General features: G+C 43.1%; 2 protein-coding genes across 2 annotated transcripts in view; both read left to right on the plus strand.

Moving 5' to 3' along the window:
- The first annotated feature begins 10,856 nt into the window (after window positions 1-10,856).
- Nup43 (nucleoporin 43) lies at window positions 10,857-22,617 on the plus strand. Its single transcript, XM_021173624.2, has 8 exons — window positions 10,857-11,020; window positions 11,342-11,464; window positions 12,848-12,925; window positions 14,238-14,418; window positions 16,926-17,061; window positions 18,579-18,730; window positions 20,043-20,165; window positions 22,290-22,617. The coding sequence occupies exons 1-8, from the start codon at window positions 10,901-10,903 to the stop codon at window positions 22,517-22,519; spliced, it is 1,143 nt and encodes a 380-aa protein (XP_021029283.1). The 5' UTR covers window positions 10,857-10,900; the 3' UTR covers window positions 22,520-22,617.
- A 2,238-nt stretch (window positions 22,618-24,855) lies between these two features.
- The window catches only part of Lats1 (large tumor suppressor kinase 1), a 35,763-nt gene continuing 33,673 nt past the window's right edge, over window positions 24,856-26,945 (plus strand). The window contains exon 1 of the mRNA XM_021175019.3: window positions 24,856-25,234. The gene's annotated coding sequence lies outside the window, so the exon portion shown is untranslated. The remainder of the gene's footprint in view (window positions 25,235-26,945) is intronic.

The following is a 26,945-nucleotide window of genomic DNA, read 5'->3' on the forward strand; positions in this document are numbered from 1 at the left end:
AGAATAATTTTAACAGAGCCCAAGGGCAAAGGGCCTCTCAGGTACGAAGTCCACTAGCCTATGTCTCAGCACGGTCCTGATGAAGCAGAGGTTCTGGTTTGTTTTCAGCTCTGAAGGCACAAATTCAAGGTGGAATACTGTGATATGGAATTGGGGGTAGGGATGCTTCCCTGGTTAAGAGCAAAAGTAGCCGAGAGCCATAATTGGTTACAAAATAAGCTCAGTCTCCTGTGGTGGAAGTGTTATTCTTCCTACCCAAGTATGAGTTTCAGCTTAAGCTCACAAATTCCATCCTTAGACTGGACACCAATTTTACTGCTTTCATCTCTGCAACATTCTAAGAATTGACAGGAAACACTGTCTGCCGCATCCAGCGCGTGCTAACTTGAACTGAGACACAGCCATGACTCCAGTAAACTTTCAGGAAGGAAACGAAGATAAGACACCTATGCTGTGCTGTGAAGTCAGAAGCAATTTCCAAATTACAGTTCTTACCAAACTTCATCAGTTGCAACACTCAGCCTGCTTCCAACCTGAAATGTTCATCACCTATTTTCATGGCTCCTGTAACTAACTATAAATGTCAGTGTTGTTCAACATTAAGAGTAAAGTGATGAGTTTTAGAACGTCCGTTTTTTCCTACCCAGTACCACCTGCTCTTCTAGTCTGAGTGTAAAAGTTCATTAGAATCTCCTTGTGCTTAGGTACTTTCATCTGACTGCTTTTCTGTATGGGTCATGATGTTTACAGCTGATGAGTTTAATCCAATCACCTTTTCCCACTCCTCAGTCCATAAATATCACTCAACCTCAGCTTAGGTGAAGCTGTCCAGAGATGACCTTGTTTTCTCCATTTCCAAATGATTGGTCACCTCATAAATTCTGTCTTGCAAAACCTATCATTTCGGTGACTGGCATTTTGTATGGGGAAAAGAAATAGCCAGGTTGGGTAACAGTTTTGCTGCTGGAAAACAAAACAAAACAACAAAAGTCCTCAAGCTCAAAAAAAAAAAAAAAAAAAAAAAAAGGGCCAGGCATGGTTGCACACTTGAGAGGCAGAGGCAGGCAGATTTCTGAGTTCGAGGCCAGGCTGGTCTACAAAATGAGTTCCAGGACAGCCAGGGCTAGAGAAACCCTGTCTCGAAACACCAAAAAAACAAAAACAAAAACAAAAAAAACCTCAAGCTCTTTATAATTAATAACTCTCATATCATGACTCCTTTTAAAGAAACAGCCAACACAGTTTGGAACTCCTATAGTATAAAGGAGAATAGCAATATTAATAAGTCTTTCCTCCTGTATTATGTAGGACTTACATCTAGTCATGGAAATCTGATTAGAAGAACACCACTGGGCTGGGGGTGTGGCAGAGGTCTTGCCTAACTAGTGGAAGATCTTAGGTTCCCTCTTGCGCACCATTAACAACAACAAACAGCAGGAAAAAAAAGGAAAAAAAAAAAAAACAACAACAAACTGTGAGTGCCATTAATGACCTAGATAGTAGTGCTACTGGGTTTAGCTAGAACAGCGCAGACTGCAGCCATCAGGAAAAGGTACACATGGGTACTGAGCCTTGAAGAGTGGACAAGATTATGCAAAATAGGAGTGGAGGAATATCATAGGAGTTACCAAGAGCACAGACATACCATAGGAATGGGAAGTTGCCTAGAGAAACAGTTCTCAGCAAATTCATTGTTAATTATGTGTCTAAATGAACTCACCAGGTTTACAAAGCAAAAAAAAAAAAAAAAAAAAAAAAAGCCAGACGGCCTGGAGAGATGGGTCAGCAGTAGCGAGCACTGATTGCTCTTCCAGAGGATACTGGGTTCAATTCCCAGCACCCACATGGTGGCTGACAATCCTTTGTAACCCTAGTTCCAAGGGGGATCCTCCACCCTCTTTTTACCTTCTTGAGCACCAGGCAAGCGTGTGGTGCACACATATATGTGCAGGCAAACATTCCTACACAGAAATCTTTGTTAAGATAAAACTAGAGTTCTGAATTCTAATTGCAGACTCCTCCTACTGTTGTGAGTCAACTTGGAATCAGAAGAGGAAGATAGTAAGTTAGTACCTTAATGAAAATACTGCCAGGGTAACTTAAGGGTCCTTTTTCTTGTTACTAGAGGTATGACTCAGGACCTATAGTTTTAATATGGAACTACACACCCAGTCCTAGCTGAGGAGGCTGAAAGTTTTTATAGGTTTATTTTATGCATATGGGTGTTTTGTTTTGTTTTTGAGACAGAGTCTCACTATGTAGCTCTGGCTGGCCTAGAACTTACAGAGATCTGCCTGTGTTTCCAGAGTGATGAGATTAAAGGCATGTGTCACTGTTCCCAGTAATGTCTTTGCCTGCATGTATGTATGTGCACCTTATGTGTACCGATGGATGGTTGTGAGCCACTGGTGATGTAGATGCTGGGAACTGAACCAATCCAGGCCCTGTGGAAGAAACAAGTGCTGTTAGTGGTTAAGCAATCCTTCCAGCCCTAAGAGTTTTTAAAGTATTTTTTTATGTTCAGTGAAGTACAATGAAGGACATAGACTGGTACAAGATATATCCTCCTGCATTCTTTTTAAATTTTTACTCTTAGATTTTTCTCTGTCAGGGCTAGAGAGATGGCTCAGCAGTTAAAAAGTATTTGCTGTTCTTGCAGAGAGCTAGAGTTGGCTTCTCGGCACTCACAGGGTATGGCCCCACATGCCTCTAACTCCAGTCTAGGACATTCAGGTCTTCAGACACCAGGCCTCACATGCACATATACACATGCACATACATACATACATACATACATACATATGAATAATTAAAATAGTAAGAATAAAACTGTGTTTAAAGGCTGGAGACATGTTGCTCCGCCAGGGGACCTGAGGTCATTTCCCAGCACACACAAGGCAGGTCATAACTTTCTGTAACTCAAGTTATAGGGACTTCAGTCCCCTCTGTTGGCCTTACCACTAGGCATGAACACATGCAGCACACACACATACATATATGCAAACAAAACATTCATACACACAAAATAAGATTTTAGCCGGGTGTGGTGGCGCACAGCTTTAATCCTAGCACTTGGGAGGCAGAGGCAGGAGGATTTCTGAGTTCAAGGCCAGCCTAGTCTACAGAGTGAGATCCAGGACAGCCAGGGCTACACGGAGAAACCCTGTCTCGAAAAACCAAAAAAAAAAAAAAAAAAAAAAAACCAAAGATTTTAGAGTCTCTTCTAAAAAATTATTAAAAATAATTTTTTAAAAAATTAGTTATCAGGGCAGCTGGGGCGCAGGGTCTGCTGACACTCGCAAGCTACCCACAACACCCGCCACAGGATCTTAAGACTTCTGGTGAGTGGAGCACAGCTTCTGCTCCAATCCAATTGCGCGGGACCTGAGACTGCATTAGTTAGGGAAGCAGAAACCGGCCTGAGTAGGACCACAGGCCTCATCCGGCTGGATCAGCGCCGGGGTAGCGGGAGCGCAGGGTTGCCTGACACCCGCCAGCTACCTACGACCCCCCGCCGCAGGATTTTGGGACTGCTGGTGAGTGGAACACAGCTTCAGCTCCAATCCAATTGCGCGGGACCTGAGACTGCATTAGTTAGGGAAGCAGAAATCGGCCTGAGTAGGGCCACAGGCCACATCCGGCCGGATCAGCGCCGGGGTAGCGGGAGCGCAGGGTTGCCTGACACCCTCCAGCTACCCACGACCCCCGCCGCAGGATTTTGGGACTGCTGGTGAGTGGAACACAGCTTCTGCTCCAATCCAATTGCGCGGGACCTGAGACTGCATTAGTTAGGGAAGCAGAAACCGGCCTGAGTAGGGCCACAGGCCTCATCCGGCCAGATCAGCACCAGGGTAGCGGGAGAGCAGGGTTGCCTGACACCCACCAGCTACCCACGACCCCCTCCGCAGGATTTTGGGACTGCTGGTGAGTGGAACACAGCTTCTGTTCCAGTCCAATCACGCGGGACCTGAGACTGCTCTGGTTGGGGAGAGAGAAATCCGGCCTACATAGGGCCACAACCCTCTTCCGGTCAGAAAAGCACCAGGGCAGCTGGGGCGCAGGGTCGGCTGGCACTCACCAGCTACCCACAACACCCACCACAGGATCTTAAGACTTCTGGAGAGTGGAACACAGCTTCTGCTCCAATCCAATTGCACGCAGGACCAGAGACTGCATTAGTTAGGGAAGCAGAAAAACGGCCTGTGTAGGACCACAGGCCTCTTCCGGCTGGACCAGCACCGGGGTACCGTCAGCTACCCACGACCCCCGCCGCAGGATTTAGAGACTGCTGGTGAGTGGAACACAGCTTCTGCTCCAATCTTTAAACAGTGACAACGATAACAACTAACCCCAGAGATTACCAGATGGCGAAAGGTAAACGTAATAATCTTACTAACAGAAACCAAGACCACTCACCATCATCAGAACCCAGCACCCCCACTTCGCCCAGTCCAGGGCACCCCAACACACCGGAAAAGCTAGACACGGATTTAAAAGCATATCTCCTGATGATGATAGAGAACTTCAAGAAGGACTTTAATAACACACTTAAAGAAATGCAGGAGAACACTGCTAAACAGGCAGAAGACAATAAAGAGAAAGCACAAAAATCCCTTAAAGAATTGCAGGAGAACACTGCTAAAGAGTTACAAATCCTTAAAGAAAAACACGATAACATAATCAAACAGGTAGAAGTCCTTACAGAAAAACAGGAAAACACATCCAAACAGATGATGGAAATGAACAAAACCATACTAGACCTAAAAAGGGAAGTAGACACAATAAAGAAAACCCAAAATGAGGCAACACTGGAGATAGAAACCCTAGGAAAGAAATCTGGAACCATAGATACGAGCATCAGCAACAGAATACAAGAGATGGAAGAGAGAATCTCAGGTGCAGAAGATTCCATAGAGAACATCGGCACAACAATCAAGGAAAATGTAAAATGCAAAAAGATCCTAACTCAAAACATCCAAGAAATACAGGACGCAATGAGAAGACCAAACCTACGGATAATAGGAGTGGATGAGAATGAAGATTTTCAACTCAAAGGACCAGCAAACATCTTCAACAAAATTATAGAAGAAAACTTCCCAAATCTAAAGAAAGAGATGCCCATGAACATACAAGAAGCCTACAGAACTCCAAATAGACTGGACCAGAAAAGAAATACCTCCCGACACATAATAATCAGAGCAACAAATGCTCTAAATAAAGATAGAATACTAAAAGCAGTAAGAGAAAAAGGCCAAGTAACATATAAAGGCAAGCCTATCAGAATTACACCAGATTTTTCACCAGAGACTATGAAAGCCAGAAGATCCTGGACGGATGTTATACAGACACTAAAAGAACACAAATTCCAGCCCAGGCTACTATACCCAGCCAAACTCTCAATTAACATAGATGGAGAAACCAAAGTATTCCACGACAAAACCAAATTCACACATTATCTCTCCACGAATCCAGCCCTTCAAAGGATAATAACAGGAAAAAACCAATACAAGGACGGGAACCACGCCCTAGAAACAACAAGAAGGTAATCCCTCAACAAACCTAAAAGAAGACAGCCACAAGAACAAAATGCCAACTTTAACAACAAAAATAACAGGAAACAACAATTACTTTTCCTTAATATCTCTTAATATCAATGGACTCAACTCCCCGATAAAAAGACATAGACTAACAAACTGGCTACACAAACAAGACCCAACATTTTGCTGCTTACAGGAAACTCATCTCAGAGAAAAGGATAGACACTACCTCAGAATGAAAGGCTGGAAAACAATTTTCCAAGCAAATGGCATGAAGAAACAAGCTGGAGTAGCCATTCTAATATCTGATAAGATTGACTTCCAACCCAAAGTCATTAAAAAAGACAGGGAGGGACACTTCATACTCCTCAAAGGTAAAATCCTCCAAGAGGAACTATCAATCCTGAATATCTATGCTCCAAATACAAAGGCAGCCACATTCATTAAAGAAACTTTAGTAAAGCTCAAAGCACACATTGCACCTCATACAATAATAGTGGGAGACTTCAACACACCACTTTCACCAATGGACAGATCATGGAAACAGAAACTAAACAGGGACACAGTGAAACTAAGAGAAATTATGAATCAAATGGATCTGGCAGATATCTACAGAACATTCTATCCTAAAACAAAAGGATATACCTTCTTCTCAGCACCTCATGGTACCTTCTCCAAAATTGACCACATAATTGGTCACAAAGCAGGCCTCAACAGATATAAAAATATTGAAATTGTCCCATGCATCCTATCAGATCACCATGGCCTAAGGCTGATCTTCAATAACAAAATAAATAATAGAAAGCCAACCTTCACGTGGAAACTGAACAACACTCTTCTCAATGATACCTTGGTCAAGGAAGGAATAAAGAAAGAAATTAAGGACTTTTTAGAGTTCAATGAAAATGAAGCCACAACATACCCAAACTTATGGGACGCAATGAAAGCATTTCTAAGAGGAAAACTCATAGCTCTGAGTGCCTCCAAAAGGAAACTAGAGAGAGCACACATTAGCAGCTTGACAACACACCTAAAAGCACTAGAACAAAAGGAAGCAAATTCACCCAAGAGGAGTAGACGGCAGGAAATAATCAAACTCAGGGGTGAAATCAACCAAGTGGAAACAAGAAAAACTATTCAAAGAATCAACCAATCAAGGAGCTGGTTCTTTGAGAAAATCAACAAGATAGATAAACCCTTAGCCAGACTCACTAGAGGGCACAGGGAAAGCATCCTAATTAACAAAATCAGAAATGAAAAAGGAGACATAACAACAGATCCTGAAGACATCCAAAACACCATCAGATCCTTCTACCAAAGGCTATACTCAACAAAACTGGAGAACCTGGATGAAATGGAGAAGTTCCTAGACAGATACCAGGTACCAAAGTTGAATCAAGATCAGGTTAATGATCTAAACAGCCCTATATCCCCCAAAGAAATAGAAGCAGTCATTAATAGTCTCCCAACTAAAAAAAGCCCAGGACCAGATGGGTTTAGTGCAGAGTTCTATCAGACCTTCAAAGAAGATCTAATCCCAGTTCTTCACAAACTATTCCACAAAATAGAAACAGAAGGTACTCTACCCAACTCATTCTATGAAGCCACAATTACTCTGATACCTAAACCACAAAAAGACCCAACAAAGATAGAAAACTTCAGACCAATATCCCTTATGAATATTGATGCAAAAATCCTCAATAAAGTTCTTGCTAACCGAATCCAAGAACACATCAAAACAATCATCCATCCTGACCAAGTAGGTTTCATCCCAGGGATGCAGGGATGGTTCAATATACGGAAATCCATCAACGTAATCCAGTATATAAACAAACTCAAAGACAAAAACCACATGGTCATCTCGTTAGATGCGGAAAAAGCATTTGACAAGATCCAACACCCATTCATGATAAAAGTCTTGGAAAGATCAGGAATTCAAGGCCCATACCTAAACATGATAAAAGCAATCTACAGCAAACCAGTAGCCAACATCAAAGTAAATGGTGAGAAGCTTGAAGCAATCCCTCTAAAATCAGGGACTAGACAAGGCTGTCCACTTTCTCCATACCTATTCAACATTGTACTTGAAGTCCTAGCCAGAGGAATTCGACAACAAAAGGAGATCAAAGGGATACAAATTGGAAAAGATGAAGTCAAAATATCACTTTTTGCAGATGATATGATAGTATATATAAGTGACCCTAAAAATTCCACCAGAGAACTCCTAAGCCTGATAAACAGCTTCGGTGAAGTAGCTGGATATAAAATTAACTCAAACAAATCAATGGCCTTTCTCTACACAAAGAATAAACAGGCTGAGAAAGAAATTAGGGAAACAACACCCTTCTCAATAGTCACAAATAATATAAAATATCTTGGCGTGACTCTAACTAAGGAAGTGAAAGATCTGTATAATAAAAACTTCAAGTCTCTGAAGAAAGAAATTATAGAAGATCTCAGAAGATGGAAAGATCTCCCATGCTCATGGATTGGCAGGATCAACATTGTAAAAATGGCTATCTTGCCAAAAGCAATCTACAGATTCAATGCAATCCCCATCAAAATTCCAACTCAATTCTTCAACGAATTAGAAAGTGCAATCTGCAAATTCATCTGGAATAACAAAAAACCTAGGATAGCAAAAACTCTTCTCAAGGATAAAAGAACCTCTGGTGGAATCACCATGCCGGACCTAAAGCTCTACTACAGAGCAATTGTGATAAAAACTGCATGGTACTGGTATAGTGACAGACAAATAGACCAATGGAATAGAATTGAAGACCCAGAAATGAACCCACACAGCTACGGTCACTTGATCTTCGACAAGGGAGCTAAAAACATCCAGTGGAAGAAAGACAGCATTTTCAACAAATGGTGCTGGCACAACTGGTTGTTAACATGTAGAAGAATGCGAATCGATCCATTCCTATCTCCTTGTACTAAGGTCAAGTCTAAGTGGATCAAGGAACTTCACATAAAACCAGAGACACTGAAACTTATAGAGGAGAAAGTGGGGAAAAGCCTTGAAGATATGGGCACAGGGGAAAAATTCCTGAATAGAACAGTAATGGCTTGTGCTGTAAGATCGAGAATTGACAAGTGGGACCTCATGAAACTACAAAGCTTCTGCAAGGCTAAAGACACCATCAATAAGACAAAAAAACCACCAACAGATTGGGAAAGGATCTTCACCTATCCTAAATCAGATAAGGGACTAATATCCAATATATATAAAGAACTCAAGAAGGTGGACTCCAGAAAGTCAAATAACCCCATTAAAAAATGGGGCTCAGAACTGAACAAAGAATTCTCACCTGAGGAATACCGAATGGCAGAGAAGCACCTGAAAAAATGTTCAACATCCTTAATCATCAGGGAAATGCAAATCAAAACAACCCTGAGATTCCACCTCACACCAGTCAGAATGGCTAAGATCAAAAATTCAGGTGACAGCAGATGCTGGCGAGGATGTGGAGAAAGAGGAACACTCCTCCATTGTTGGTGGGATTGCAAGCTTGTACAACCACTCTGGAAATCAGTCTGGCGGTTCCTCAGAAAATTGGACATAGTACTACCGGAGGATCCAGCAATACCTCTCCTGGGCATATATCCAGAAGATGTCCCAACCGGTAAAAAGGACACATGCTCCACTATGTTCATAGCAGCCCTATTTATAATAGCCAGAAGCTGGAAAGAACCCAGATGTCCCTCAACAGAGGAATGGATACAGAAATTATGGTACATTTACACAATGGAGTACTACTCAGCTATTAAAAAGAATGAATTTATGAAATTCCTAGCCAAATGGATGGACCTGGAGGGCATCATCTTGAGTGAAGTAACACAATCACAAAAGAACTCACACAATATGTATTCATTGATAAGTGGATATTAGCCCAAAACTTAGGATACCCAAGATATAAGATACAATTTGATAAACGCATGAAACTCAAGAAGAATGAAGACCAAAGTGTGGACACTGTGCACCTTCTTAGAATTGGGAACAAAACACCCAGGGAAGGAGTTACAGAGACAAAGTTCGTAGCTGTGATGAAAGGATGGACCATTTAGAGACTGCTGTATCCAGGGATCCGTCCCATAATCAGCTTCTAAACGCTGACACCATTGCATACACTAGCAAGATTTTTCTGAAAGGACCCAAATATAGCTGTCTCTTGTGAGACGATGCCGGGGCCTAGCAAACACAGGAGTGGATGTTCACAGTCAGCTATTGGATGTATCACAGGGCTCCCAATGGAGAAGCTAGAGAAAGTACCCAAGGAGCTAAAGGGATCTGCAACCCTATTGTTGGAACAACATGATGTACTAACCAGAACCCTGGAGCTCTTGTCTCTAGCTGCATATGTATCGAAAGATGGCCTAGTCGGCCATCAATGGAAAGAGAGGCCCATTGGACTTGCAAACTTTATATGCCCCAATATAGGGGAATGCCAGGGCCAAAAGAATGGGAATGGGTGGGTAGGGAAGTGGGGGGCGCTATGGGGGACTTTTGGGATAATATTGGAAATGTAATTGAGGAAAATATGTAATAAAAATATATATATAAAAAAAAATTAGTTATCAAAGAATATTAAAGGTAATTGTTTTCTGTAATGATTTTATTGTTTTGGTGGTTGATAATTGCATAAAAATATATTTGATGATAAAATAAATATATACTAGATAGTAAAAGTATAAAATCCAATATGAAGCTACACAGCTTTGGAATGGCTATTCTAAAAGTACAAAAGTACATTAGGCTGTTTAGTCTTTGGGGTCAGATTAATTTTGGTTTTTGTTGTTGTTGTTTGCAACATTTTATAATAAAGTTCATTTAAAAGAACAAAAACCCTATTTTTTTTAAAGAAAATTCTTCTAGAATTACACAGTTATTGCACAAATATATTTTCAGTGTTCCTAGACTGACTTGGCATTAGAAGTGTATCTTTTTTTTTTTTTCTTTTTTCTTTTTTTTTTTTTTTTTTTTTGGTTTTTCGAGACAGGGTTTCTCTGTATAGCCCTAGCTGTCCTGGAACTCACTTTGTAGACCAGGCTGGCCTCGAACTCAGAAATCCACCTGCCTCTGCCTTCTGAGTGCTGGGAATAAAGGCGTGCGCCATCACGCCCGGCAGAAGTGTATCTTTTTGCCAAAGGCTTTGGGTTTTTGTTCGGAGCGTCCTACATGAATGAACATCTCAAACTCTTTCAGCCCCAGGGCTGGCGTGTGCTCCTGCTGACGAGAATTGGCTGTCTGCAGCCACCGTCTCCCTCATGAGGTCTCACCCAATCAGAACTGCGCAGGAAGGGGCGGGCCTGAGGAGCGCGCAGTGTGCTTTCTGCTGAACCTTCTAGCTGGTTTCAGCATGGAGGAAATTTATGCTAAGTTCGTGTCTCAGAAAATTAGCAAAACCCGCTGGCGGCCAGTGCCTTCCGGGAGCCTGCAGACCACAGAGACCTTTGCCACGGGCTCTTGGGACAATGAGGTACCGGGCTCGGGCGGGCCCCGGCTGCTCTGCTCCACGCCCCCCCGCGCTGGCGCGCGAAAGCGGGCTTGCTGGTCTGGTTTGGCTGCGCGCTACTTGAGAGCCCTGGTGGTGTGTCTGAGCCTGGGATCTGGTTTTAACCCCTCACCAAGTCTGTAGTCATGCCGTCCAAACTTGGCCATGTCTCTGATCTTTTCAACTCTTAACCATATCGTTTGTCTGAGATGCTATTGAAGCAAGGTCGCCCGAAAGGCAATCTGAATCTTACTTTCCTAGAGTTGATGTTTTTGTCACCTCAAGATAAAACTGTCTGCTTTGCAGGAAAATTGCGTTTCACTGTGGTCTATTGGAGATTTTGGAAACTTGGATTCTGACGGAGGGTTTGAAGGAGACCATCAGTTACTGTGCGATATTAGACATCATGGGGATGTCATGGATTTACAGGTAAATCTGAGTTGTCTGCCAAAGCTAATTTAGGAAATTTGAGACTATATTTAGAGGTAACAAGGTACCTTATAGTTTGTCTACCCTTACCCCTGATTTACAGGACTAATCTCTATGAATTTAAATTTGCCACACCATTATTTAGGCACTTAGTCTCAGAAGTGGGGCTGGGAAACGGAATTCAGTTTGAAAATGAATTGCCCAAACCGGGCATGGTGGTACAAGCCTCTAATTCCAGTTCTTGGGATGCAGAGGCGGGAGGGATCTCAAAACTAGCCAGGGCTACATATACATAGCAAGACCTTATCTTAAATAACAATATTTGTCCATCTATGTGCCAAACGCTGTTTGGTAAGTTTATTTTTTGTTTTTTTGTTTTCTTTTTCGAGACAGGGTTTCTCTGTGTAGCCCTGGCTGTCCTGGCACTCACTTTGTAGACCAGGCTGGCCTCGATCTCAGAAATCCGCCTGCCTCTGCCTCCTGAGTGCTGGGATCAAAGGCGTGCGCCACCACGCACGATTTTGTTTGGTAAGTTTTATACAGGTATGTTAATTTACATTACATGTCTGTGAGTCAGGTTTATCATTTCATGTTGGGATGAAGATAATCTCAGTACTTATGAGAGCTAGGCAAGAACTCTCTGCTTTGAGTGTCTGTATCCCCACCCTCAAATAGGACTCACTACTTCGCTGATCAGATGGATGAACAGGAGTCTTTTGAACATACATAGTAATTATCGTGTGGGATTATTCTTATGTCATTCTTTAACAACTTGGTAGAAATTAGCGTTTATATTAGTCCCAGCTACTTAGGAAACAGGAGGTCAAGATGAGTTTGGGAACAGAGACACCCCCCCACACACACACACACAAGCACACCCCAATCCAAAAAATTAAAAAAAAAAATCGTGCCAGGCGTGGTGGCACAGGCCTTTAATCCCAGCACTTGGGAGGCAGAGGCAGGCGGATTTCTGAGTTCGAGGCCAGCCTGGTCTACAGAGTGAGTTCCAGGACCACTAGGGCAATACAGAGAAACCCTGTCTCGAAAAACCAAAAAAAAAAAAAAAAAGTATGAATTCAGATGTCCTGTATTTTACTTGGTAAAAAACTGTCTATACTTAGGAATGAAATATTTCCAAACTTTTATTATTGTGGCCCAAAATAAAAAATCTTGAGTAAAATTTTGTTATGTATGAAAATTTTTACTTTTCGATGTTAACACATTTCATTTGTTTTGTGTGTGTGTGTGTGTGTACATATATAGGCTATTTGCTTCTTTAAATTTGTATAGGGTTTGCTATTAGTCAAGTTGAACCAGTGGACTTTTTCCCCCTGTTAATATTTTCAAGTAATCTATAATAATCCGCAGAAATGTTCTGTTTAGTTTTTTGACCAGGAAAGAATTGTAGCTGCTTCGTCGACAGGCTGTGTGACAGTTTTTCTTCACCACCCAAATAACCAGGTAAAGGACTCTGGGAAAGCACACTTGTCTTTTTACCTGTTCCTGGGCAGGCTTACAGAAGATTGATTGTGTTAGTAAGCGCACAGTGCTTTATAGTGTTGAATCATGAGGAGAGGCAGGCACTGGGTGCACTCCTGGAGCTCCTACATTTCCAGAGCTGAGAGAAATGTAGCTCACGACTAGCCTGGGCAACATGTACAACCTTACCTTATGGAGAAAAAGTCATAATAGGAGAATATACTGTTGAATTTTTTAGAGGTTGCTGAGAATCTCAGATGTAGTAAGCATGCATTCCTTGCACTGAGCTTCACCCCCAGCCCTATATTACTGCAATCATGCTTACATTTGCTTCTGTGGAAATTAGACCTCCTTTAAATGAACTGTGCTAATTAGCTCTACTAGTGGTAATTTTCCTGCTGCTTTGTGAGCTCCTCTGATAGTCTTTTGGAGGGATGAAGGGAGGAAACATGCAAGTAATCATGTGTTCACACTTAGCTTCTAACTCAAATACCACAAAGAGCTGGAAGAAGCCACGCCTTTATTAAATAAGAGAGAGGGTCTACTACCTGAAGACCTTTCTGTTGGGGCTGAGGAGGTGGCTCAGCAATTGAGTGTGTATTGCTCCTAGAGAGAGAGACCCATGGTTCTATTCCAAGCCCTCAAATCAGGTGGCTCACAACAGCCTATAGCTCCCACTTTATGAGGATCTAAATCCCACTGGCCTGGGCAGGCACCTATACATAAACTTAGGCAAATATATGTGCACATAAATGTTTTGTTATTTTTGTCTCAAAGAGAGGATCTCATTATGTAGATCTGGCTGATCTGGAACTCCCTATGTAGACCAGCCTGGCCTTAAACTCAGACATCCACCTGCATTTGCTCCCCAGTGTCACCGTGGCCAGCTTTAATTATTTTCTTAATGGAATCATGTAAAAAAGATATAGAGATTAGTTCTTTACATACGAATTTAATCATAAAACTTTAAAGAATGTGTCAACATTCAGCTATTTAGTAACAAAAATCATTAGTTTGAGATAAATGTGCTGAGTCTACTCAGAATATACAAAAAATAAGGGAAGTAGTTCCTAAACATCAGTGTGCGCAAATGCAGAGGAAAGGGGGGACTTGTTCCTTCTTCTAGAAGGACATGAAATACAACTGAAAAACACTATTATTAGTTAGGCATGGTGGCTCACCAATAATCCCAAACACTTGGAAGTCCTGTTTCAAAAAAACAAAAATTCCTGGAGAGAAGGGCTCTTTTGTTAGAACTTTGCTCTGATTAACATTGCTCATTTCTGATGCCTAGACCCTGTCCGTCAATCAGCAGTGGCCTGCAGCTCATTACCATACAGGTCCCAGCAGTCCCTCCTATAGCAGTGCACCATGTACAGGAATTGTGTGTGACAACCCAGAAATTGTTACAGTTGGAGAGGATGGCCGAATAAATCTCTTCAGAGTTGATCACAAGGAGGCTGTCAGAACTATAGGTGAGGAGTCGTATTCTTCTATCCATTACATAGTAATTGAACTAAGTAAACATGATCTTAAAAGCTTGAAGGGTGTGAAAATGACACTTGGCAGGATCCTTGTATAAGATAGTGTACGGATAGTCTGGTATAAATGATTGCTAATAGAACAGAAAGATGTATTAGGTGGCAGTGTTTGGTTTTAGCTAAAAGGAATTATCACATAACTAGGGAACAAGTGGCAATTAGTATATTCTTGATTCTGTACCATAAATAACACTAATATATGACACACAGAAAACAGGGATTAGCCGGGCATGGTAGTGCATGCCTTTAATCCCAGCACTCAGGAGGCAGAGGAAGGCGGATTTCTGAGTTCGAGGCCAGCCTGGTCTACAAAGTGAGTTCCAGGACAACCAGGGCTATACAGAGAAATCCTGTCTCGAAAAACCAAAACGAAAGAAAGAGGGGGGGCAGCGGGGGTGGGTGGGGGGGGAGAAGGAAAGAAAGAAAAGAAAAAAAACAAAAAACCAAAAACCCAGGGAATAGCATGGAGATGGTAAACCTAGACAGCAAATGACAAAGTTTACTGTGAGCTGACCTTAGATATTTGTTACTGAAGAGATGACAGGTGAAGCCGGAAAGGGAAATTGGAATCGATTGCAAAGGTATTGTGAATGCATAGCAACAGAAGCTAGGGATCTGTAGGTGGTAACCAGATTGCTCTTGAACGTCTTTGCACAAGGAATGACTGATACCAGTAGTGATTCGGCCGGTGCTCTAGTGAGATGGTTCTTACTGTGCTTCACTAAGACTTGCCTGAGCAGATTCCAGGCCCCCCATCCTAGACCTGTTGGGTCAGAATCTCCAGGTCTGCACCAAGGCATCAGTATGTGTTCTTTGTTCTAAGTGCTTAATTTCTGAATTACAACATTCGCTTAATTGTTAAGAGCTGTTGACCTGCTAGCAATGTACAGAAGTGGCACAGGTTTAAGTTTGGAAGTATCTATCATGTGCCTCGAGTCCAAACACTTAGGAAATTCAAGAAAAGAATCATTATAAAAGGAAGGTATTGGGCATACTTGTGTAATCTCAGCAGTCTGGAGGATGAGGCAGGAGGATACTAAATTCAAGGTGAGCCTGAACAACATAGTGAAGGCCTGGCTCAAAGCTTCCTAAAGACCCTTTTAGCAACCATGAAGGGAAAGGTGTAGGTGAGGAAGCTGCTGACGAAGGTAAAGATGGGTGGATTTGACATGAGTCTGTCTTGGGGGCTCCTGGGAGTCCCACTTGGGGGTGAATAATAAAGACACAGACATCTGTATAGTCTAAGGCTGTTAGCCTTTTTTGCTTTGGGACAGTCTCCTGAGCTAGCTGTCCAAACTGGACCTGACTCCCCTGCCACCGTGGTCTTCCCTCTGTCTCCCTGCTCTGCCCCCTCCCTGTTCCAGCCTCAAGTGCTTTTTTTTTTTTTAAGATTTATTTATTATTATATCTAAGTACACTGTAGCTGTCTTCAGACACTCCAGAAGAAGGCGTCAGATTTCATTACGGATGGTTGTGAGCCATCATGTGGTTGCTGGGATTTGAACTCAGGACCTTCAGAAGAGCAGTCTGTGCTCTTAACCACTGAGCCATCTCTCCAGCCCTCAAGCTCTTTTTATTGTTACACAAAAGGCATCATTAGCAAGTTAATTTCTGCATACCAAAATTTCTTATCTGATCTAGGGGTTGTCTTGAAAGACCCATCCCCTAAGCAGTTCTTAGCTAAAGGAGACTTTCTAGTTTCTCCCTGGTTTGCCTGGCCTATCTCAGGACTGAACTTTGCAAACCCCATAAAATCTTAGATGACAATCACTGACAAAAGGCTGCTTCAAAGCTCAGGTTCCTTCACTGCAGATTCATGCCAGATACAAAAGTTCTGCTAAAATTCTGCTGTGTGAGTCTGAACAACAGTATAGAATCAGTAAGCTCTGTGCCTGTCAGTGGGTAAAGTTTTCTGTCAAGTACTAGCAGAGCTAAGATTGGATAGACAGGAGCTTGAACATCTATCTCAGACACAGTGCCTGTTGGGGTGAGACATAACTATAGTTCTGTCACTAGGGAAGCTGAAGGCAGGAGGAAAAGAAAGGAAGAATTCAGTATAAAAAACAAACGGCCAATCAGCTCTGCACTTAGAAAACAGATGGCCTGGGAGTGAAGCTTTCTACCAGAGACTGGAAGAGACTATCTAGACTTGTATTTTACTATTTTTCTATTAAAAACTATGCTGAGTCATTAGAAACTTTATTTATAATATTTCAACCAGTAGGGGGGATGTGGTTTACTTTTGTTTTGTTTTGTGAGACAGGGTTTCTCTGTGTAGCCCTGGGTGTCCTGGAGCTCACTCTGTAGACCAGGCTGGTCTCACGCTCACAGAGACCTGCCTACCTCTGCCTTCTGAGCACAGCGATTGAAGGCAAGAGCTGCCACACCTGGCTGGAAATGTCATTAAAAGAAACCTGTTAACGCATTTTTAAAACTTGCAGATAATGCAGACAGCAGTACACTCCATGCCGTAACCTTCCTTCGAACACCTGAGATTGTTACAGTAAATTCAATTGGACAGTTAAAAATATGGGATTTCAGACAACAAGGAAGTGAACCCTGTCAGATACTATCACTGTAAGTTTTGTCATCTCAGTATTATGATAAAAAAATTGTTTCGTTATTGTAGTCAACTTTGTATTTTTATTTGTATGAGTATTTTGCCTGCCTGTATATCTATGCACCACAACAGAGATCAGAAGAGGGCATTGAAGCCTTAGGACTAGATTTACAGGCAAATAGAAATGGCCATGTGGGTACTAGGATTGAACCTGGGTCCTAACTGCTGAGCCATGTCTCTCCAGTCCCCCAGCTTTGTGTTTTAATGAACTTCAGAAACTCTGATCCATGATTAAACTGATGAGGCAAAGGTAACACAATGCAGTTGATTCTACCATCTTATATTTAGCATGTACTTGTATTGATTCAGAGCCTTTATGTCTTTGAAGTATATATTGCTTAAAAGAGAACTTGAGGGCTGGTGAGATGGCTCAGCAGGTAAGAGCACCCGACTGCTCTTCTGAAGGTCCAGAGTTCAAATCCCAGCAACCACATGGTGGCTCACAACCATCCGTAACGAGATCTGACTCCCTCTTCTGGAGTGTCTGAAGACAGCTACAGTGTAATTACATATAATAAATAATAAATAAATCTTTAAAAAAAAAAAAAAAAAAAAAGAGAACTTGAAGCCGGGCGTGGTGGCGCATGCCTTTAATCCCAGCACTCGGGAGGCAGAGGCAGGCGGATTTCTGAGTTCGAGGCCAGCCTGGTCTACAAAGTGAGTTCCAGGACAGCCAGGACTATACAGAGAAACTCTGTCTCGAAAAAACCAAAAAAAAAAAAAAAAGAGAACTTGATGTCTTTGAAGTATATATTGTTTAACAGAGAACTTGTTTCTTTTTATCAAATGATTATATGATAGAGGATCTTAAATACACTGTAGATGTGATTGCAGATAAAATACAATTCAGGGTCATTTTTCCAGAGCTTTCTAGATGTGTAATCTTTGCTGCTTTCTTAAGAAACTAGAATGTACTATCAGACTAGAAAAAAAATTATATGAACTAATTAATATAGGCATAAAGAATGGCTGCTTCAATTGGTACTTATTTTCACTTCTAAATTGTAGTTACACTATGTATTGGTGTGGCTTAGCTATGTGCATGCGATTGCAGGTACCCACAGGCCAGGTTTATAGGATACTCCTGGAACTGGGCTGACAGGTGACTGGGAGCCACTGATACGTGTGCATGAACTTGGGTGCTCTGGAGCAGCACCTGCCCAGAACTACTGAGCCAGCTCTCTTGCTTGACACATACTTTTTAATAGAAATCTTTCTTACACATCTTACCATTATGTTATTTTGCCTCCTGTGTTTCCAGAGTGAACAATGAGTAACTGTAGCCTTAAATTCTAAACTTTTATTACTCATAAATATATTTACCATTTAGTTGAAATTTTTTGTTTTCACTAAGATTTAGTATCTCCAGCCACATAACTATTTATCATTTAGTTAGTAGAATGAAATGTTTCTTATTAGGCAAAGATAAATTGTTTTTTACTGTATCTTTTGATATTGTTCTGTCTTCCTTAAGGACTGGTGACCGAGTGCCACTCCACTGTGTTGACAGACATCCAGACCAGCAGCATGTTGTAGCTACTGGTGGCCAGGATGGAATGTTGAGTATTTGGGATGTCAGACAAGGTACCATGCCTGTGTCATTACTGAAGGCTCATGAGGCTGAAAGTAAGTATTGTGGGACACAAAGTTTGCATTGAGTGAGTTACTCATGGGCACGAAGTGATTCGTACGGATCATTTCACATCAGCGCTTTTAATAGCTGGCCCGTATAAGCTAGATAATCTCTTCCTCTGTTTAAGCCCTTAATGTTCGTTCATATCTACAACTGCAGTAACTACTACACGTTCATCTTACTGAGCTGATGGCCTTAGGTTTTTTGTTTTGTGTTTTCTTTTTTCTCAAAACTAGAACCTATGGACCAAACTGCCATACTTCATGTTGTCAGGTTACTGACTGTTCTGTAAAAAATTATCACTTAATATTTGCTAATTTATGAATTCATTAATTTTGTGCGGTTTTGAGATAGGATCTTACTTTGTAGTCCAGGTAAGCCTGGATTTTACTGTATACCAAACTAGACTTGACTTTACCAGTCCTCCTGCCTTAGCTTCCTATGTGCTGAGGTTACAGGCATGAGCCACCACTCTTTGATAAAATATATTCCCATTCCCTATTACTGGGGAATGAGCCAGGACCTTAGGGTGTACTCTGTCCCTGAGCTATATCACAAGGTCCAACTGACCTTTTTGTTTGATATTCCTTTTTAGAAAGACTCTTTGTAGCCGGGCGTGGTGGCGCACGCCTTTAATCCCAGCACTCGGGAGGCGGAGGCAGGCGGATTTCTGAGTTCGAGGCCAGCCTGGTCTACAAAGTGAGCTCCAGGACAGCCAGAGCTACACAGAGAAACCCTGTCTCGAAAAACCAAAAAAAAAAAAAAAAAAAAAAAAGAAAGACTCTTTGTTTATCATTTCATTATTTTAAAAAAATATATTATTAATATAACTATCCATGTTCTATTCCCAACACCTACATGGTGGCTCCCCACTGTTGATGATGACTGACACCCTCTTCTGGCCTTTACTCAAATAGAAATACAAGAAAGCAAACATCAGACCAGTACTGCCACATGACCTGGTTTATGAGATGTTCATCCAGGAAGGTGTGGTCCCAGCAGCTAGGTCACAGAGGCAGGAGGACTAAGAGTTCAAGGCCAACCTGTGTCACAGCTGCTGGGATCACACGAGAAGATAAAAACTGAGAGTCTTATTCCTGTGCAGATGAGCTGGGTACCTATACACTTTAAGTCTGTTGAAAATCAAAGGCTTCAAAAGAGATGCCTATCTCGAAAAACAACAACAAAACAAAAAAATGTAAAGAGATGCAGAATATAAGTGAAGTTAGATAAGGGCCACTACTTGTGGGTAGGCCATAAAGTAACCTCTGTGGATTACAAAATTGATTTCCTTCTGTCTTTTAGTGTGGGAGGTTCACTTCCACCCATCCAACCCAGATCATCTGTTTACGTGTTCTGAAGATGGGTCTCTCTGGCATTGGGATGCCTCCACAAATGCACCTGAAAAGTCTTCTCTCTTTCACCAAGGTAAAGGTGCTTGTGTGCTGCTTTCGGATATTTTAAATGTTGACTCAGAATCTTGCTGTGTAGACCAGGTTTGGCCTCAAAGTCAAAGAGATTTACCTGCCTCTGCCTAGGAATGTTTTGCCTGCGTGTATGTGGGTATACCACATCTGTACAGTGACCACAGACACCATCTCTAGCTTGAACATTCTCTGGAGTTAAGAACGCTGACCATAGTGGAATAAGACAGGAAATAATTGGGCAGAATACACAAAATTATTGTGTAGAAGAGTAAGCAGACCAGATGGATAAAGAAAAAGGGCAAGATAGGCCTAGGGAGAGTGTAGTCTCAGCAGTTGAGAGCTGCAGTAAGGCCATTCTAAGCTCTATACAGAGTTTAAGGCCAGCCAGGGCTACATGAGAGGGGAGGAGGGGCTTGAGAGTTGGTTCAACAGTTAAGAAGAGCACTGGCTGCTCCTCTAAAGGACCCTGTTTCAGTTCACACTATCAGCATGATAAGTCACAACCATCTGTAATTCCAGTTTTAGGGGATCCAATGCCTTCCTCCAGTCTCCATGCACCAGGCACACACATGAAATAGTCATGCATGCAGGCAAAACACCCACACATACAAAATAAAACAACCAAGGGGGAATGCAAAAGGAAAGACTCATTTTATTTTTAATTATGTTTTTTGCATGTTTATATTCGTCAATGTGTATATGAGTGTAGTTGGCAGCTGAGGCCACATCAGATCTCCTGAAGCTGGAGTTACAGGTGGTTGTAAGTCATCTGTCTGTCTTGGGTACTGGGAACTGAACCCAGGTCCTTTGTAAGAATAGCATGTGTTCTCAACAACTAAGCCATCTCTTGGGTCCTGGAAGTTCATTCACATGAACTAGGAACTAGGAACTCTTTATGGAGTCCTGGCTGTCCTGGAACTCACTAGGTAGCCCAGGCTGACATTGTACTCAAAGGTCCTCTACCTCCCAAGTGAGGAACTTGTATCTCTGTACATTTTGGGTTCTTCTTTCCTTACTTTTGGTTGTTTATGGTACCTCTCTTTCCGTTAAACTTTCCATTAAAACAATAAGCAAAGATGAAGAACACTAAATTTCTGCTTTTCCTCAAGACTACAAATTTGGTATCCATATTCTCCATTCAAATGTTGAGTATTTACTGGCACTGAGTAAGGATGACTTTCAGTAGGTGAAGGCACTGCTACCAAACTTGACAACTGAGTTTGATTGGCAGGACTCACGTGGTGGAGGAGAGAACTGATTCCTACAGGACACCTTCTGACCTCCACATGTGTGCTGTGGCTGTGTGTATTGTGCATGCACACACAATAAATAGGTGTAATAAAAAATTTAAGGGCTGGTGAGATGGCTCAGTGGGTAAGAGCACCCGACTGCTCTTCCGAAGGCCCGGAGTTCAAATCCCAGCAACCACATGGTGGCTCACAACCATCTGTAATGAGATCTGACTCCATCTTCTAGAGTGTCTGAAGACAGCTACAGTGTACTTACATATAATAAATAAATAAATAAATAAATAAATCTTTAAAAAACAATTTAAGATGGCCTGATAAAAACTGAATGTGGTAGTGCATGCCTTTAACCCAGCACTTGGGAGGCAGAGGCATTTCAAAGAACAAAACAAAAAAAGATGACATGACAATAGAATTCTTTTCATTATCTGTGCTTATTCACGCCCTTCCCACTGCAGCCTGCTTCAACAGTAAATTAAGTTGATTTTGAAATATCAATAGCAGCTTTATACTTAGTGGTACAGAGTCAGCCTTGTGGTTTGAATGAGAATATGAATGAGCCCATAGGCTAATATTTGAATGATTGGTCCCCATTTGGTAGAACTGTTTGGAAGGGTTAGGAGGTGTGGCCTTGTGGGAAGGGGTGGGGCTCACAGGTTTCCAAAGCCAAGGCCATTCTCAAGTTTCTCGGTCTCCAGTCTGGATCAGGACATAAACTCTGAGCTGCTGCTCCAGGGCCTGACTGCTGTCCTGCCCCCTCATGGACTCTAAGCACTAGGAGCCGAGCCCCAGTAAGCATTTGCCATTATAAACTGCCTTGGACATGGTGTCTCGTGAGACAGTCCTAACACTTCTTTCCTTCTCTTTTCTTCTCACAGGAGGAAGAAGTAGTACTTTCCTGTCGCACAGCATAAGTAACCAGGCCGGTGTTCACCAGTCTCTAGTAAGTTCCTGGCTCAGCACAGACCCTGCCAAAGACCGAATTGAAATCACAAGCTTGCTTCCCAGCAGGACTCTGTCTGTAAACAGTTTGGATGTTTTAGGTCCCTGTCTTGTTTGTGGAACTGATGCAGAAGCCATTTATGTTACCAGACAACTATTTTCATGAAAGTGAAAAAACCTAGTTATCAATCTCAACATCTGTGCAAAATTTTATCACCAGAAAGTGGCATTTGTAAGGAAACAATAAACTGTTTGTTAATGTCAGTGCCCAGTGTTGGCTTGTTGCTTGCTTCCTCCCCCAACACTTATTAGAATCTGATCAATGACTGATGACAAAAAATCTTGAGAGCATCAGAGGGTTCCACCAGTGCTGTTTAATACATGCCTTCATTTAACTTAACACTTCTACAAAATAAGCAACAGTGTAGAATCCAAGTAGAATTTTGTGAATTAAAACCAACCATATAGCCAGGGGCTAGAGATAGCTCAGTGGTTATTAAGAGCACTTGCTACTTAGCCTAGGTAGACCTTAATTTAATCAGCACTTGGAAGGCAGAGGTAAGTAGGTGGATCTCTGAGTTCAAGGCCAGCCTCTGGTCTGGAGCAAAGTCCCAATGCAGCAAGAGCTACACAGAGAAACCCTTTCTGGAAAAACAAAAACAACACAAAAGAAAAGCACCCGCTAGTCTTGCAGAAGACCCAGGTTCAGTCCCCAGCATCCACATGGTGACTCAGCCATCTGTACCTCTAGCTCCTGGGGATCTGACATCCTCCTTTGACCTTCGCAGGCACCCGGCACCCGTGGCGCACACATTCAAAAAACACTCCAGAAAAAATGAAAATACTAAAAACACAAAACGAGCCAACAGGAAACAGGTATATGGTAGGATGCTGTGCACACAGGGCGGTATGAGATTCAACTATTTCAAGGATGGCAAATGTTGGCTTTGCCTCTTGAAAACTACCTAGATCATATACCAAGATTCCCCAGCTTTTCAATGCATCCTTCAATGCATTTATTTCCAAAAACAAATGTTTTCACATCAATGCTTGTGAACAATATACATTCTAGAATTATGATAGTTTTCTAATATCTAAGAATGACCTAATATAAAAAGTATTCCAAAGGTAATTCTGATTTTTAAAAGTTGAAAGTATTACAAAATAACTGCATCTCATCATTGCAAAGTTGGTAATGCTGGTGCTCTCCCAGACTTAACTCCAGGTTGGAGGTCTGAGTTTAGGCTCTGGCCTGGCCTCCACTCCTCTGCTTCTTTCCCAAGGGTCTTTTCACTCCACCCTGGCTTGAAGCAGTGACTTAGCCTTCTCAAGAAGCAGCTCCAGCTCCGTGTGCTTAAAATATTTTTAATGGTTCAAATTAGCAGACATAGTCCATTGAATTATATGTCTCTTAAAATTGTACCTACCTACCAAAGCACAAGGTAGGGACCTTGGTCTGTAGGATGATGATCCCAACAGCATAGTGGGGCTGAAGCCACATTAGGGATTTTACTATGACAACAGAGCTAAAGCAGTGGCAGTAACTACATTAAAATATTTCCTTGTCATCTAAATTTGACCATCAGAGGTTTTCATAGTTGAACTTTTGGATACAGTATCTCAGAAAAAAAGCAGAACTGAGCTTCATGGAGCAGACTTGTTATCACAGCTACCTTGAAGACTGAGGCTGAAGGATCACAAGTTCAAAGCCAGTCCAGATAACAGTGAGGCCCAGTGGCAATGAAAACTATAAAATGTTCTGAGGATACAGCTCAGTGGTAGAGCACTGGCATAGCATGGTTCAATTCCTGGTTACACTGGGATGTCAACGTTCTGACTTTTTTGGTCTAGGACAAAATAGAGTATCTGAAAAATAATAATAATAATTGCATGTATTACCCACCAGCAAAACTGGGGACTGTGTTTATATTTACAGGGGATAGACAGCCCAGTGTTGGTTAGCACCATTTAGATTCTCAGCACTAGGAAAGGTGGAGTGAGGTAGGAGAATGGGAGTTTTGGCCCACCCGGTGCGGCCTAGAGATCCTCTACCTGGACCTAATCCCCCGCAAAAGAGAACAATGCATTAAAAGACCAAAGTCAGTGATGCATCCCGAACAGCAGATTCAATTTCAAGAGAAACTGAACTTCTGACAGCGGCCCCGTTACTCGTTATGGCTACAATGACCTCTCCTGCAGATCCGCTGGACCGAACTCTGCAAATCCACAGGTCCAGTTTTAAGAACACTCCATCTGGCTTGTTCCAAAACCACATTCGCTCCCAGCTCTGGAAGACTCGAGTTTTATTCAAGCCCTAGACATCTTGCCTCGTGACGTCCGCGGTCTCGGAGCGCCGTTCACCGCCCTTTCCTGGTGCGATCCACGCTCGCCGCGACGCGCCCGCGTCTCCGTGCAGAGCCAGAACCTGGTAGTACAGACTCCACTCTCTGGGCTACACTCACCCCAGCTCAGGGAAGCGGGCGAGCGAGTGAGTCTCGGTCGGGAGGCCACAAACGGAGCGCTAGCTCCGGGGCCCAGCGGGGCGGCCTGAAGCCCCCAGTCCTCGGCCCCCGCGCAAGCGACGCCGGGAAATGCCCACATCCGGGAAACCCGCGGCGGACGGCGGCGGCGGCGGCGGCGACACGGAGTGGAAGGCAAAATGGCGGCGGCAGCGATGGCCTGGTGCTGAGGGGAGAGCCAGGTCCTCGCGACCCCGCGTCGGGCCGCGCTGGCCGGCCGCAGCCCCCCGGCGTCTGTCCCCGCCCTGCCCCATCCCGAACCCGGAGCGACGCTAGGGGCCCTGGGGGACGGGCTCCGGGCCGCCGCGGCGCCGGCCCTCGGGCCCGCAGCGGCTGTCCAGAAGCCTCACCGTCCCCTGCAGGTAGGTCGGGAGCCGGCGCCGCGGGTGGGGCTCGCGCTCCTCTGGAGTCCCTGTCGGCGGGGCGGTGGCCGGCCGGGCCCACGCCCATCCCCGCTGGCGGGGGTCCAGGGGCCGCTGTGGCCAGGCGGGCTGAGCCGGCCGGGTCCGGGCCTGACTGGGCTGATTGCGCTGACCCGAGCCGAGCCCTGCCCTGGGGAAGCGGAGGTTGGCCGCACCCGGCGCCGCAGGGAGAGCCCGGGGGCACTGAGGCCTCCGAGGTGCGAGCTGGCCTGGGAAGAGCGGGCGGGGGCTCGGGACGACAGCCACCCCTCCCCGCTTTAGAGGGGAGAGAAGCGAAAGGTGGTTTTTTTCACGCAAGATTGCACCAAACCGGCCTCACTTCTTTGGCCTCGCAGCGGGCCTCCCGGCGGGGTCCACCTTTGAAGCAGTCCTGGGAACCTCTCCAGCTCGCTGCAATTTGTTAGCTCACCGCTTAGTGGCAGGGGGTGGGAGAGACGTGTCACTTGTTCGGGTGCTTTTTAAGTACTGGAAAACGAAGGAAAGACAGTTAGGGAGGATTGTTTATTGTCGAAGCGAAGGAAAGAATAGCTCTCCGATGACTTATGCCAGTTCTCCGACTAATGCAGTTGAAAAATCATTTTTCTAAGGGCGTTGTCTCCGTTTGTAAATATGACTTTTTAAAATATGTGTATTCTCTAGAAGTTACAAGTCAGATGAGCAGTAAGTACAGTCTCACACAATATGGTATCACTCAAGGTTTGGAAATTAGCCCAAATGCCTGGCATGCAGGTTGTCAGAAGTTTATGGATTATTTATTGAAGGTTATTATACTTTTCTTAAGACAGGGTCTCACAATGTATTCCTTAGCCTGGGACTCAATATGTAGACCATGCTGACCTGGAACTCAAAAGGATCTGCCCGCCTCTGGGGTTGGGCTGTGAGCCACCATGCCCCGCTAATGTTAAGGTTTTTAGTCCTTTAAAATCAATTTTTCTCCATGAGGTATGGCTCTCTTCTAAGATATCTTCAGTTTTTATTACCTTAACTAAAGTTTTCTCTTACCTAGTGAGTAGTCAGGTAGGTAATATGGTTGAGGTGATTCTCCAAGGCAGGCAGACAGGCAGACAGACAGGCGGACAGGCAGGCAGGCGAGGAATCCGTGTTTCTCTTATAGGCTGTTATTGCAAGAAACTAGATAGTGGCACAGGCTGGGAAAGGCGCTCTCTTTCTCTGCCTGATTATTGATTATGACTTGAGACTCTTCACAGAAGTCATTTTGTTCTCCTAAGCTGTGTGTATGATATTTGGCTTTATTTTCATCATTTAAGTTTCTGTTTTTCATGCTAGTCTTTGTTCTATATACATATAATCTTGAGAGGTTCCTACTGTAATTATTTATTTCATTTAGATGTGATATTTACATGACTTTTGTATACCACAAAAGTTTAGTGATACATACTATCAAGTAGAAATGACAATTATTCAGTATCAATATAAAAATGTAAGTGATAGTTTCCATTTGTTCTTCTCATACTGAGCACTGTATGTAGGTAGGGCCTTATAGGAAGCCTAGCTCTACTCCACCCTTTTTTCTTTGAGACAGGTCTCACTAAGTTGCCATTTCACTCAGCAGTTTTCACTTTGTTATTTGTTTTTGAGACAGGGTCTTTGTGGCCCAGGCTGGCCTAGAATTTCCTTTGTACCTGAGGGT

The sequence above is a fragment of the Mus caroli genome, unplaced genomic scaffold (genome assembly GCF_978045245.1).
Source record: "Mus caroli unplaced genomic scaffold, Mus_caroli_1 scaffold_9, whole genome shotgun sequence".
NCBI classification, from domain to species: Eukaryota; Metazoa; Chordata; class Mammalia; order Rodentia; family Muridae; genus Mus; species Mus caroli.

Coding starts and splice junctions, on each gene's coding strand:
- Nup43 (XM_021173624.2), top strand. CDS start 10,901: ATGGAGGAAATTTATGCTAAGTTCGTGTCTCAGAAAATTAGCAAAACC. Junction 14,419..16,925: donor GGAGGCTGTCAGAACTATAG/GTGAGGAGTCGT, acceptor TAAAACTTGCAG/ATAATGCAGACAGCAGTACA. Junction 18,731..20,042: donor GAAGGCTCATGAGGCTGAAA/GTAAGTATTGTG, acceptor TCTGTCTTTTAG/TGTGGGAGGTTCACTTCCAC.